At 42.8% G+C, this 14666-nt stretch overlaps 1 protein-coding gene across 3 annotated transcripts in view; it reads left to right on the top strand.

Moving 5' to 3' along the window:
* LOC138789091 (DENN domain-containing protein 5B-like) overlaps positions 1-8213 on the top strand; it is an 88591-nt gene extending 80378 nt beyond the window's left edge. For 2 of the 3 annotated variants that reach the window (XM_069967663.1, XM_069967654.1), the window contains 5 exons: positions 4949-5100; positions 5436-5535; positions 5742-5862; positions 6548-6698; positions 7064-8213. In XM_069967663.1, the coding sequence (XP_069823764.1) occupies positions 4949-5100; positions 5436-5535; positions 5742-5862; positions 6548-6698; positions 7064-7181 (642 nt within the window). In that variant the 3' untranslated portion in view covers positions 7182-8213. Of the gene's footprint in view, positions 1-731; positions 838-4948; positions 5101-5435; positions 5536-5741; positions 5863-6547; positions 6699-7063 lie in introns of those variants that run through there. The other variant, XM_069967683.1, reaches the window with a different exon arrangement.
* The last annotated feature ends 6453 nt before the right edge of the window (positions 8214-14666 follow it).

Below are 14666 nucleotides of genomic sequence, written 5' to 3'. Positions count from 1 at the left end.
ATCCTTGAGGGAATTATCATAGCAGTCATCTTTCCCTTAAACAGATATAGCCACCTCATGATGATTTTTTTAAGCAGTTTTAAAAAAAATTTTGTAATTGAAAGTGAATCATTAACAACCAGTCGTCATCAATATACATATAATATACAGCGACATGTTGTATGTCATTTATTACATGTCACAGCATATTATGATGACTGCTTGTTAATAATGCACTTAATAATATAAAATAAATATATAACAATATAAAATAATATAACAATAAAATAAATACTATAAAAAACAGCTTAAAAAATGATTGTGAGGTAATTATATCTGTTTATGGAAAAGACCTCTGCTATGATAAACCTCCCTCAGGGATACCACGCAATACCTGAGTGGTGGTCTAATCTATGACATGTATTACCTCATAAATATAAAAAAAAAAAAAAAAATAGGGACCCAAAAAAGATATATAACATACATTATATTACACTACACACAGACCACCCTGTCAGCCATGGCCTGGTATAACCAGCTGGCCACAGTCCCTGGCCTGGACCAACCACAGCTTTTGTTATGAAGCCCCTGGTGCCCTCCTCCTTGTTTGTGGCGATGACAATGTCTGCCCCTTCACCCCTCCTCTGTCGTTTTCCCGCCCAGACCCGCTCCCATAAAAGGACAATAGAGAAGCGGGAAGAGTGACGTCACCGCCCTCATGCAAATGAGCTTGATTGAAGAGAATATGAGCGTGGGAACCGCGCAGGCGCATTAGTCGCGGGATCTCTCTCGTAAGAGTTTTGATTTCTACAACGTTGTGACCCGGGGGGGAGACTGCGCCAGGAGAAAAGTTTCCAAGTAAGTGTAATGTCGCTTGTGTGTCCGTGCCTGGTGTGTCGCGACATAGCGTGCGATAGACCCGGGCTGTGCGTGTGTCCTCCCGTGCATCGTGTCTCTCCTGCCTTGTCACTTGTCAGCGCTTTTATTCACGTCCCTAATATTGTCGCACTGAGCAGAAGTCGCACAAAGTGTCCGAGGGTGCAGCAGGGCTGCTGGGGTGGCATGATGCGGTGCCGGTGCCATGTGTCAGCCCCTCCATCCCTGCTCTGCACGTTTCCTCCATTGTTCAGTGTCACTGGAAGGGCCTCATGTCTCCTGATGGGTGCAGTTGGCGCAGATTGTAGTCATTCTCACGGTGCACGTTTTTTGTGGGGGCGGTTGCACTTGTGTCGCCCCAGTTCTGGGTTATCAATCGTCCATTGGTCGCAGTGCAACAGATGTCATCATTGTCTGCGCTGCTGCGACTGATGGCTTTCCTCTGGAAACATGTGCGCCCTTTTAAAAAAAAAGGGCATCTTGCAAACTTGTCGCATGGGTGAGATGTCGCTTGGGAGTTAATGCGCTCTTTTTGGGGCTGTATTTGTTTGCAGAGATGCGGTTGTTTGTGGGTGATAGGTGGGGGTGGGGGGAGGCCCTGTGGGTGGCCAGGCTGCTTGGCTTGGGTTGCTGCACGTAGGCAAAACAAAGGCATGTAAAGAGTCCTGCAGTCACTGGCTCAGCATGTCATCCTGACTACCTGCCATGTACTGCAGGCCCTGCTGAGCCCCCCTCCACATATTGGGGGTCCCAGGTCCATGTCCTGGGTGCATAAAGCATCAGTGTTGTAACTGAGTTCAATGATCAACAATGTATCGGGCCCAGGATGCTGCAATGTACTACAAGCCCTGAACCCCTGTAAACTTAGTGCGCATATTGGGGGTACTTAGCCCCCCCCCAAAGTCTGTGTGCATAAAGCATGAGAGCTTTAATTTTAGTCCTTGTTGCAACTACAATGATATAAATAATATTGTTGCAACTATGTCTCAGCTCAGGAAGCTGCAGAGTATTGCAGGCCATGATCCCCCTCTAAACTAGGTGCTTGTATTGGGGGTCCTTATGGCTTCCCCCTGGTCTGTGAGCTGTACGTATAAATCATCAGGTCTTTAACTTAGTCCTTGTTGCAACAATGTATCAGTCCAGGAAAATCTTAAGTGTATTGCAATCCCATATATATATATATATATATATATATATATATATATATATATATATATATATAATATACACACACACACACGAACACAGTAGTTTGGAGGGGATCTAGATTTGCAAAACATTGACGTTTCCTGGGCTTGATACATTGTTTCAACAAGGACTTGGTTAAAGGTCTGATGCTTTAGGCATAGAGCACATGTACGTGGGGTCTTACCCCCTCCCCCAAGTATATATGCCCTATGCATAAGGCAATAGACCTTTAACTAAGTCCTTGTTGCAACAATGTATGTGGCCCTGATCCCCCTCCAAACTACTGTTTTTCTATTGGGGTCTTACCCCCTCCCCCAAGTCCATGTGCTCTGTGTACAAAGGGTCAGACCTTTAACTGCTGCAACAATGTATCAGGCCCAGGAAGCTGTAGTGTATTAGTTTGGTGGAGCTGTAGCAGTGTGTGTGTATGTGTGTATAATATCTCTATATATATATATATATATATATATATATATATATATATATATATATATATATATATATATATATATATATATATATATATATACTGAGAGTTGTGGTTGTGCAGCGGCATTTCGGATGTACTAGATTAGACGACATATGAGAGGGATGTTTGTCTGATGAGAAGTTAGGCATGAGAGAATTTTATTCGGCACAAATCTGAATTTTCAGTGAAAAACTAATCTGACGACGAGATTCACTCACACCTGAAACAAATTTTTAGGGAAATTTGCAATTTTTTTTTTTTTTTTGTTAAAGGGTTTAATTCATACACAAATATAAAATGAATTGTACAAAATATTTGTTAGGTATAAAATTGTTGCAGATTGATCATTGCCGCCATCTTCTGTGGCGTCTCGGCAGGGGGGTTTTGCTGGGTGTTGACACTCTTGCATTGTTCACATTCCTGGGGTTGTATGATACAATTGATCACCTTGTCTCTATGGGTTCAGCTTCTGTATGTGACCATCGTAGAGATCAGCTAGGATCTGCGGTGGGGTGGTAGTGATGGTGGTCACACTTCCAGCTGTTAGGTCATGACACTTGTGGTTATCTTAGTCAGATCTTCTCTCAGCGGTCACAGTGATCAACCAAACCACAAGTAAATCTTGGTCAGCTGATTGACAGCCAGTTCTCAGTGTCAGGAGGCTGATAGAAAAGGCACAGGTGAACCCAAGCTCGGCCATTTCACTGCACTAGACTCTTCTCTAGTTTAAAAATGACAAAGAAATATTCAGACTGTTCATTATACAGTGATTACTGTTTAAGTTTATGGGGAACTCACTTGTAGAGTTAGGAGCCTGTTTTTTTTTCAGTAATCTGTGTCATACCATGTCAGCTCCTGAATACATCGGGGAGATGACTAGTTCACAACTACTAACCATATGTGAATGTCACCAAGATCATTGTAGATTTTCTTATAGAAGTTTTTGTCTCTTAAAGAAGCATTCCCGAAAAAGAAAAAGGCTCACTTATCCAAGCTCTGCTGTATCCACACATCTGGGTCATGTGATCTTTGATCAGACACCATCTTGACTTTCAGATTGCAAACTGCACGCTCTTTCTTTTAAATCTAATGATGCAATAGCACAGCGTCATCCGGGCAGGACGGCGGTGTTTTTACCCTAATCGTTATATATCTCTAAGTAATATAAGAGACTATCGGGGAGATTTATCAAACATGGTGTAAAGTGAAACTGGCTCAGTTGCCCCTAGGACTATCGTTCCATCTATTATGGTGAATGATTCCAGGTTGTTCCAAAAGCGTTAGTTTTTCAATGGTTTATCGTTAAACGGTGGAAACGAAGAAAAACTCTTACTCTAATAGGACCATAACGGGAGCTTCTGTCTCCCCCTGTGTGGAGCAGTCCATGCAGTTTTATCATACAGAAGATTTCTGGAGACCACAGAAACACATATATTTTCCAGGGAGGTCACCACACCATGAGATCACATGACCCAACTGAAAGAAAATTTTAAAAATTATATGTTGACTAGCTGCATAATGAATGAAATAAAAATTAGCAGCAGCTTCTTTAAACGGAACCAGTCATCCCCCGACACCTCTGGAGAGCTGTCTGCAAGGTGCAGCTGTTCTGGGAGCCCAGTTGGTTCCCTTTAACTCTCTAATAACCAGGCTAATTTTAGCATCTAATGTTATACATGCTTTCTGTCCCCCTACCTCAGGGATGGGGAACCTTCAGCCCTCCAGCTGTTGCAAAACTTCAATTCCCAGTATGATTTGGCTCTCCAGGCATGATGGGAATTGTAGTTTTGCAACAACTGAAGGGCAGAAGGTTCCCCATCCCTGCCCTACATAGTTAATTTAAAAAAAAAATCCATTTGTTCCTCTTTTTCATGTAACTTTTAGTAACTATTTAGGGGTTTCATGATCAGTTTGTGTACATCCTATGGGGTGGCAGGTTCTCTGCACTCATTCCTCCACTGTCATCCTTTATTAACTCCAAACCATAGAAGCCCTCTAAGGCTCGGCAGCTCATCCAGCTCATCCTCTGATCCAGTGCTGTAGGCATGACGGAAGAGGCTTTGATCTCCTTCGGTGATGCTATATGGAGCCTTAACAGGATTACAACTCTCATTGTGTGATATTTTATATGTAATGAGAAGATCAAGTGACTACAAGAACCCATAATGCTAAAACACCTATATACCTGTATATCTAGGATCTATAGATTTTTAGGAACTAGTTTGATGACAGTTCTTTAGTTTCCAGGATGGGAAGTAGCTGTCTTACAACTACCATCATAAGCCATATTGGTTGTCAGTAGGTCACTCAAAATGCTCCATTCACTTCAATGGAAATAAGTTGCAATACCCATACACAAGTTGAGAACGGGGGTGGTGCTGTTTCTCATTCTTCGAATCCTGGGAAATTAACCCTTTCTGTTGGCTTCTTTTTCAGCTTGTCTGTTTTCAAGGATACAAAATGATTGGATTTTATAAACCAAAGACGTACCGAAGCTCCAGAGGCTGCTGCATCTGCAAAGCCAAATCATCGAGCAGCCGATTTACGGACAGCAAACGCTATGAAGGCGACTTCCAGAATTGCTTTGGGTAAGAACGCCCTGCTGGCCTGTATAGTCCTTTATGATGTTAGATAGTAGTAGAATAATGGCGAATGTAAGTGAGCATGTTGAGAGTGGTGCTCCTAGATGGGGAGTTACGTTTTTAGGTTAAAGAGGTTGTTCTAGAACCAGCACCACTCTTGCCCTCAGTTTGGGTGAGGTTTTGCAGCTCAGTTAATGGAACTGGATTGCAATACCACACACAACCTAAGGACAGAGTTGGCGTTGTTTTTGCAAGAAAGTGTTTGTTTGTTTTTTTTTCTAATCTTGGAATATCCAGTCAACGCTATATACATACAATGTTTGTCTGTTTTTGTTTTATAGACTTCATGAAACACGTACAGGAGATATCTGCAATGCCTGTGTCCTTCTGGTGAAAAGATGGAAGAAACTTCCTTCCGACTCCAAGAAAAACTGGAATCATGTATGTTCTAATTTATGATTGACGGGAACCCACTATTGTGGCACTGATTGTGATTGGGGGGGGGGGGGGGGCTCTCACTTTCTGTTTTCATAGAGGGAGAATTTTACAAGGAAAAAGATGCATCTGGTGTTTTATGTAGGCATGGTGCATTGCTAATTTGGGATATGGGAGTTGCAGTTTATTAACAGGTTTTGCCGTCTTTCTAGGTGGTAGATGCCCGTGGTGGACCTAACCTGAAAGCTCTACGGATCAGGCCCAAAAGGATCAGGTCCCTGGCAGCGCGGAGGCTGAAGAACAGACAGGTCTTGAAGATGAAGAAAAGCCTTTGTAAGTAATTTAAATGTGTAAAGCCTGTCCATTCCTCCATGCAGAATGATAGTGGGATTGGTCGGAGAGTTACTGAACTTCGCGAGATGGCGCTACTTTTTTCTGGTGGTACATCCTCTTTAATCTGACACCGGGATAGAACGGCGCCATCACGGGCGCCCTTTTATCCACTGGTCCAGGGCTGGTGCTCAGGCAATGGAGGCGGGCTGGCCCGCCCCCAGTGGGAGGAAATTTCCTCCCCTGTATGATGCGGCTCCATTAGAATCAATGGAGCCGCGTCATACAGGGGAGGGAATTCCCTCCCACTGGGGGCGGGCCGGCCCGCTTCCAGTGATTGAGCACCGGCCCGGGACCCGTGGATATAACAGCGCCATACACTGGAACCGGGCTGTGGATCGAAAAACGGACTGCGGCATCGGCTTCCCCGTGACTGCGCCATTCTATCCCTGTGTCAGTTTAAAGAGAATGTACCTGGTGGTACATACTCTTTAAAGGAAGTCCGGGGAAGGGGATGGGCGGAAGGTGGTGGTAACAATAATCAAGTTTTAAATGACCCATACTTGTGTGTGTGTGTGTGTGTCGTAATTGACAACAATTACGACATTCTTATACTTTTTGTATTATGATAACTTGCCATAGGTGATCTGATCCATCTTCCATTTTTTTTTTTTTTTTTTAAATACAGATTCTGGTGCTCACAGCACGGCTTCCAGCGCTTCACCTACCCACTCATCATCTTGTAGTAACCACTCCGATACAGACACCGACACAGAGCTCCGTACAGCTCCTAGCAGAAACTCCACTTTTTCTTTCCTGGATCCAACATACTGGAAAAGGTAGGTGTTTTTTTTTTATAATTGGGACTAAAGATATTGATCCCTCACCCTTAGGATAGGCTACCAATGCAGAGTCCAACATATCTTCATTGTTTCCCCCAGCAGTTTATTTGAATGTAACTGTGCTGCAGTACCAATCTCACCTCATATGTAAGGGAGGTGCTGTTTTATAGAAATAAGTGTTAATCCTGCTAATCTGGCTTCTGAATCCTCCAATGAGAAGCTCCCTCCTTGCCAGCATGCTGTATTACACACCAACAATCCAAATGAATAGTTACCCCCTTCAAAATAAAAAGGGAGAGTTTCAAGTCAAGATATCTTTCATATCCTAATGGTACTTTTTTTTTTTTTTCTTCTTCTTTTAGGCAGAAGGTTTGCTGTGGGATTATTTACAAAGGCCGATATGGCGAAATTCTCATCGACGCCCAACAATACAAACCGTGCTGCAGTAATAAGAAAATAGAGGAGACCGACACAAGATGATGGCCCCTTCCCAGCATGCATCACTACCTATTCCGGGGCAGGGACCTCTGCCATAAACTCTTAAAGCACCACTTTTTTATATTTGAATTTTTATGCAGTTTTGTGTATGTAGATATGAAATATATTTAATGTGTATGACATATGTATGAGGCCTTTGCCAAGTGCCCCCACCCCCATATTTTATTTTATGTAATATTTTTTGTATTTTATTATTACGGTTTGCCAGTTGCTGCAGATTAAGGTTATGTTCACATGTGGCTGATAATTTTTCAAGTTAGCTTCAAAATCTGCACATGTGAATATACCCTAATGCTAAATAACTGAAGGAACGTTACCTTCTACGGCTAGGTTCACGCATCGTCTTTTTTTTGTGGCTTTATGACATCGTCGTCTTTTGGAACATCCGTCAATCTCGGGGCAAATAACGTCTGTTGTTTTTAATTTGTTTTTCAAAATAGAGGACGTTATTTAGGCTCAAAATGACGGACGTCCAAAACAATGTCTGTCAAACTGCCAAAGAGACGGTGTGTTAACTTAGCCTACATTTGTACAATCTCCCGATTCATGTGGTGAATTGGAACTTGTGTATAAAAAAATCGCTAATTTTTTATTATTTTTTTTAATAATGCATTTCCTAGTTATAAAGGATTTTCTTTTTTATAACTTCTGATATTTACCACTGTAATTTTTTTTTTTTTTATTGGACTGTGATGCAAACCAAACTGGATGAGGTATATAGGAGCCAGGACCCTTTTATTGCCTGGACTGGATCTACTCACCGTGGAATCTCATTGGCGGTCGCCGTATGTTACAGTGTAACTTTGACTGAGCACCCGTCCTTCTATAGACAGGACTTCTCAGGACCACATTGGACGTGCCTTGCCCACATTGCCTTAGGCTGGCTACGCCTTCCTAATCTTTCACCACACTCTGTGAATGCAATGTTGTGCAGTGTTTTTGCACCATTTTGGACAACCAAAGTCTGGATTGTGGGCATTCGGGACTGCTTACCACTATCTGACTCCACATTTTGAATATTTTTTATTTTTTATTTTTGTTTTTTGTTTTTGGGGATATATACACTAGTACTGATATTTTTGTAGTTTTTTTTTTTTTATGTAATCGCTATCAACACACTGAAATTGTATTTGTTTATATGGGAAGGCAGGGACTGTGGTATACCTATAGCAATCATTACTATATGCAATACTTTACCTATAAGGGTATGTTCAGACCTGGCCGATTTGGTGCCCAACTCTGTTCCATACATGTGAGGGGATATTTCTCCAACATGTGCATATATATATATATATATATATAGAGATTATATATATATATATCTATCTACCTTTATGTATACATTTTTTTTTTTTGTCAATGTATCCTTAAAGGGGTTGTCTGGGGAAACAGTACTGCTGTGGGGGACATGTCAGTAGTGTATACTTACCTGTCCCGCTGCCAGTTTTCAGGCCACCCACTCTGCCCCACTGTCAGTGTTCTGGTAACATTCAATGACCTCCCTTTCCCATAGGAAATGTCCAGTCAGCATAGACTTTGTGCTAAATTGCTGATGTTTCCCTGGCAGCATGACAAAAGTATGTTTTTTTTTTTTCCCCCCGTGGACAATCCCTTTTAAATACGTAAAAAAATAAAATAAAAAACATAATACACTGTCATGTGTTTTGATTGATTGGTCAGGGTCTGGGTGTTCAGACCAAATATTGGAGTAGGAACGCCAGTTCCGGACAATTGGCCTGTGTAAAAGGGACCAGTGATCAGACAGGAAACAACCATTTTCACAGTTTTTTTTTTTTTTACACAGGTTGATTGATCGCACCCAATAAAATCACCCTTATTGATTGACTGAGTCATCTAAAGGTTCTGTAAGAGCAGGGAAAAAAGCTTAGCTAAGAGCTTCACTCCCCAACTTTCTCTTTTTTCCGTCTCCTGCAGCAAAACAGAGTCTCCCTCTACCTAACAATCGTGGGCGGTGAACCTTCAGATATCAATCAATCAGTTGATCAAAACCTTTGACATGCCAAGTTTTAGGGGGGGGGGGGGGTTATTTTATTTTTTAAACGCAATGCGTTTGGTGATTACATTTGACAGTCAAAGGCTGTCCAGGCATGATGGGAATTTTTTCTTCAACAGCTGGAGGGCCGTAGGTTTTTCTTCCTTGACGAAAATAGTTCTTTCCTTCTTTCAGAGAAAAAATGGAACAAATTTTTAGTCCCAACAAATCAGACTGATGTGAACATACCCTTATAGTATGATGATCTCACAACAGGAGCCATAGATTACTATTCTATACTTCCTGGTGGGGAGGAGCAACCAGTTGTTGCCTATAGCAACCAGTTTATGACTGGCCTCTATAAGTTACAGCACCTTTTATTATGCACCGGTTGTATTGATAGGATCTCAGATGGCTGGAATACAGCTGCAGTATTATGGCTGCAAGGCCCGGACCCCTCCCTCTATAGGGCTCTATGGTGACCGTGAGGGTGGGCCCCCGGGTCTTGTGGCCACATTACGGCCATTTGAGTGAACCGTTGTGTGTTCTTTGTATGTATTTTTATGTTTCCATATATTATAGTTTATTGTAGACAGGGACGGAGCTGATAATGGAATCCATTTTCCTTCTAATAATACGTATATACTGTATGTGTTGCTTTTGGTTTAACCCCCTGATGTTCAGTGGGAGCAATAATACGTTGACCTGCCTCAGGTCATGATGAAACTTATCCTTTACTGACGTTAATTTGCGCCACACCGACGCGGCGGCCATTTTGTATATCAAGCACTGCAAGGGTTAAGATGACTGCAAGTGGACTCAAATAAGATCCTATGCAGATTTGGTTAACAAAATGGCCGCCTCAGCTGTGTGACTGTCGCTTTGGGAGTCTGTAGGCCAGGAGCTGGCTAGGTACGGCCGTGGTCGGTGAACTCCCTCGGACAGACTGACTTTACTTAACCCTTTATCCTCTGATACCTCTAGCAAACTGTATAGTTTGTGGGCAGCTATTGTGAATAAGGCGAACTGGAAAAGCTGAATCTGTATTCCGACGTGATGCTTTCTGTATTTATAATAATTATAAGACCTGTAGCCTTTATTTGTATGTGTTTTTTTATATCCGGTTTTATATAATCATTGTAATAAATGTTTGATTTTTACTTAGACGTCTGTGGATTGATGGCGTTGGATTTTGTGCAGCATCGGAGAACTTGGGGTACATGGCGACTTTTGGTGGGTTGTTTGAGTGAATTTTTTTGCTTTAATAAAATCTTTTTTTTTTTTTTTTTTTTATAATGAGAAAGGAGGTTGCAGATAACTTTTTGACAATGGGAAAGTTGCCTGAGGTCACATCGCAATACCGAATACAGCCACACGGGGCAGAAAGGCTGCTGATTTTTCCTACTGAATTTTTTACCACATTTTTGTTTAGGCTTTGTTCACACAGTTTTTATAACAATTCTTTACGGCATCGTCTGTAGTTGTCTGCCCCAAAACATGGGCAAAAAAGTTTTAAACACTGTAACAATTGGCTATTTGTTCACACATATATTACATTTCGGCAATTAAATAAGAGGCGTATCCTGTTTACAAAAAAAATTTGCAACCTTTAACTCTTTTAAGAACCGGGCCAATTTTCGTTTTTGCGTTTTCATTTTTTCCTCCTTGTGTTTAAAGTGTCACTGTCGTGAAATTTTTTTTTGCAGAAATCAATAGTCCAGGCGATTTTAAGAAACTTTGTAATTGGGTTTATTATCCGAAAAATGCATTTTTATCATGAAAAATCAGTTTGAAGCTCTCCCCCCTGTCTTCATTGTTCTCCTATGGAGAGAGCTAAAGAAAAGACCAAAACAGGACAACAAAGAGTTAATCTACAAATCCCTCACCCGTTATCTGTTCTGACCATCACCAGTGACCTGTCTGAGCTCGGATTACAGCTGTCACCCAGCTCCGTGCCTGTAATCCTCTGTTATCTGCTTTCTGCTGCCGGCTAACTCCCTCCTTCCTCCTCCCCCCTCCCCTCTCTATAGAGCAGACAGGGGACGACTCCTGCAACAAGTCACAATTTTCAGATTTTTCAGAGTGGATGAAAAAGAGGAAGGAGGGGGGGACCTGGGAAAAGGCTTTTTACATGCAGATAATGGCAGATTTGGCTAATAAACCCAATTACAAAGTTTCTTAAAATCGCCTGGACTATTGATTTCTGCAAAAAAAAAAAATACGACAGTGACTCTTTAAAAGGCCATAGCACTTGCATTTTTACACCTACGGACCCACATGAGCCCTTATTTTTTGCGTCACTAATTGTACTTTGCAATGACAGGCTGAATTTTTGCATAAAGTACACTGCGAAACCAGAAAAAAGTTCAAAGTGTGGTGAAATTGAAAAAAATAAACGCATTTCTTTTATTTGGGGGTATTGTGTTTTTACGCCATTCGCCCTGGGGTAAAACTGACTTGTTATGCATGTTCCTCACGTCGTTACGATTACAACGATATGTAACATGTATAACTTTTATTGTATCTGATGGCCTGTAAAAAATTCAAACCATTGTAAACAAATATAGGTTCCTTAAAATCGCTCCATTCCCAGGCTTATAGCGCTTTTATCCTTTGGTCTATGGGGCTGTGTGAGGTGTCAGTTTTTGCGCCATGATGTTTACTTTCTATCGGTACCTTGATTGCGCATATACGACTTTTTGATCGCTTTTTATTACATTTTTTCTGGATTTGATGCGACCAAAAATGCGCAATTTTGCACTTTGGGATTTTTTTGCACTGACGCCGTTTACCGTGCGAGATCAATAATGTGATTAATTAATAGTTCGGGCGATTACGCACGCGGCGATAGCAAACATGTTTATTTATTTACTTTTATTTAAAACATGGTAAAAGGGGGGTGATTCAAACTTTTATTAGGGGAGGGGGCTTTTTACTAATAAGAATACTTTTTTTTTTTTTTTTTTACACATATACTAGAAGCCCCCCTGGGGTTAGGGTTATTCCCCCTGGGGTTGGGGTTATTCCCCCTGGGGTTGGGGTTATTTCCCCTGGGGTTGGGGTTATTTCCCCTGGGGTTGGGGTTATTTCCCCTGGGGTTGGGGTTATTTCCCCTGGGGGACTTCTAGTATATACATTTTGATCTCTCATTGAGATCTTTGCTGTATAGTTATACAGTAAAGATCAATGAGATCGGCACTCGTTTGCTTTCGGCTGCTGCAGCCAAAAACAAACGAGTGCCGAGCTGGGGACGGCGCCATCTTGGAGCGGACCCCGGCCGGCAGCAGGTACAGAGATCGCTCCTCCGGGACAACGTCACTAGACACCAGGGAAGTGCTGCATCCGGTAATCGGAGGCAGCTGTCAACTTTGACAGCTGCCTACGATTACCTGATTAGCGGGCACGGCGATCACACCGTGCCCGCTAATAGCCGCGGTCCTGGGCTACACGCGACACCCGGGATCGCGGCGGTTCAGAGCGGGGTCGCGGCGCGGCCCCCCTGTGAATACCTCCTGGGGACATATGACGTACGGGTACGTCATATGTCCCTAAGAGGTTAATCCCTTAATGACTAATGACGTATATGTACGTCATGGCTCCGCTAAGAGGATCCAGAGAGGTTTCACGGTGTGAGCCCTCTCTTTGTCATGCTGCTCCAAGACTGTGGCTAAAAGTTGGCGCGGTCCAATTGGCAGTGCCGGCTAAATAACCATTTAAAAGCTGCTCTCAAATGTGACAGTGGCGTTTAAACAAGATCTGCTTCCCATGATGTCATCGTGAGAAGCCAGTCTGTCATACTTGTTGAGCCTCAGCGATCACAATCAGTAGAGACTTCAGCAGCTTTTAGTAATTGAGAACCAATTACTTAGATTAATGAAATACATATGTACTGCATTGATCCCTATGAGCAATTTATATATTGTTCATAGATGTCCCCTAGGGGGACTATAAATTAGTGATGTCCTATTTTTAATAAAAAAAACACATTTGCTATCGCCGCAAGTAGAATCACCCGAGCTATTAAATTATCCCTTTTCTGATCTCTCACGGTACATGCCGAATTTTAGATTTTTTTAAAATTATATTTAGAAAAATTTGAATAAAAAGTGATCAACAAGTCCCATATACACAAGCAAGCTACCATAGGCGGATTATAATGAGGGCAATCTGGGCAACCGCCCGGGGCCCAAGGCTACGGGGGGCCCAGCAAGATTGCCCCCATTACAATCTTACCACCGCATACCTGTGCCCCTGTGCCGCTCTGCCCCCCAGGTCAGTCCCCACTGTGCACCAAAGGGCCGTTCTGCCCCCTTAAAACATCCTCCATTTGGATCAGACGTGCCGCGATGTCACTTCCGGCGCGGAGGAATGAGGAGCTGCTGCTGCAAATCAATGTGCCAGGTGAGTATATTTTATATTTTTTTGTTCTTCACATGGGACTAGTCATGGGGGATTCTACGGGGTGGGGGACTATTCATGGGGATGCTAGAGGGGGGGCTGGTGTCTTAGGGGATTCTACACATAGAGGGCGATGTTACGGGTAGGGGATTATTCATGGGGGATGCTACAGGGGGGCTATTCTATACAGAGGGGATGCTACAGGGGGGCTATTCTATATAGAGGGGATGCTACACAGAGGTGGCTTATTATATATGCAGGGGGCCTAACTACTATAGGGGAACAAAATAGAGTTGCTTAATACTATATGGGGACACAGCAAAGAAAAGGCCATTTACTATATGGGGATCAGAGGGACAGACTACAATTTGGAGGCATAAACTGGGGCTAACTGCTTATATGGGGCACAGAGGGAGCACGGTTACTGTGAGAAGCAGATGGAGAGTTTGTATATGAGATGAGGATGATGCTGGAGCAAAGAGCCTAAAATGTCTGTCTGACAGATCCTGTGGGGACGAATCATGGCCGGAGGAGTCTTTATGATGGGCTGAGCCAGGCGGAGAAGAAAAGAAAAAAAATGAACAACTTCGATTAGCGAGAAGTCCCTTGTAATTCGTGTAGAGAAGACGCCTCCTGTAAGTCACTGGATGAGTACATGAATACATTGCAGATATGATGATTTAATCAATGTAATTGGCTTTAAATCAATTGACTCATTGGCCACTGCTCAGTGCTGCCCCACAGGCTAAATTGTGCTAACCTGAGCAAATTGTGAGGGGACAAACAGAAAACATGGCCACAGCAAAGCCCTAGCCCTCATTTATAGGTCACAAAGCCTGAGGGGGCTATACACCATGTCCTCAGGCTATGTGGCCTCTAGGGCTTTTCTGTGGTAATTTATATGGTTAATGGCCACAGAAAATCGCGGGTGGACTTAGTTGGGGCGTGGTTATTGGATGGGGGCAGGGCTAGAGGGGGTGTGGTTACCGAAGGGCCCACAATTTCTGAACCGCCCGGGGCCCATGGTATCCTTAATCCACCTCTGCAAGCTACCGATAATACAGATCATGGCACAG

This window comes from Dendropsophus ebraccatus, chromosome 1 (assembly GCF_027789765.1).
Source record: "Dendropsophus ebraccatus isolate aDenEbr1 chromosome 1, aDenEbr1.pat, whole genome shotgun sequence".
In the NCBI taxonomy this organism is placed as follows: Eukaryota; Metazoa; Chordata; class Amphibia; order Anura; family Hylidae; genus Dendropsophus; species Dendropsophus ebraccatus.
This window is presented reverse-complemented; position numbering and strand designations above follow the sequence as displayed.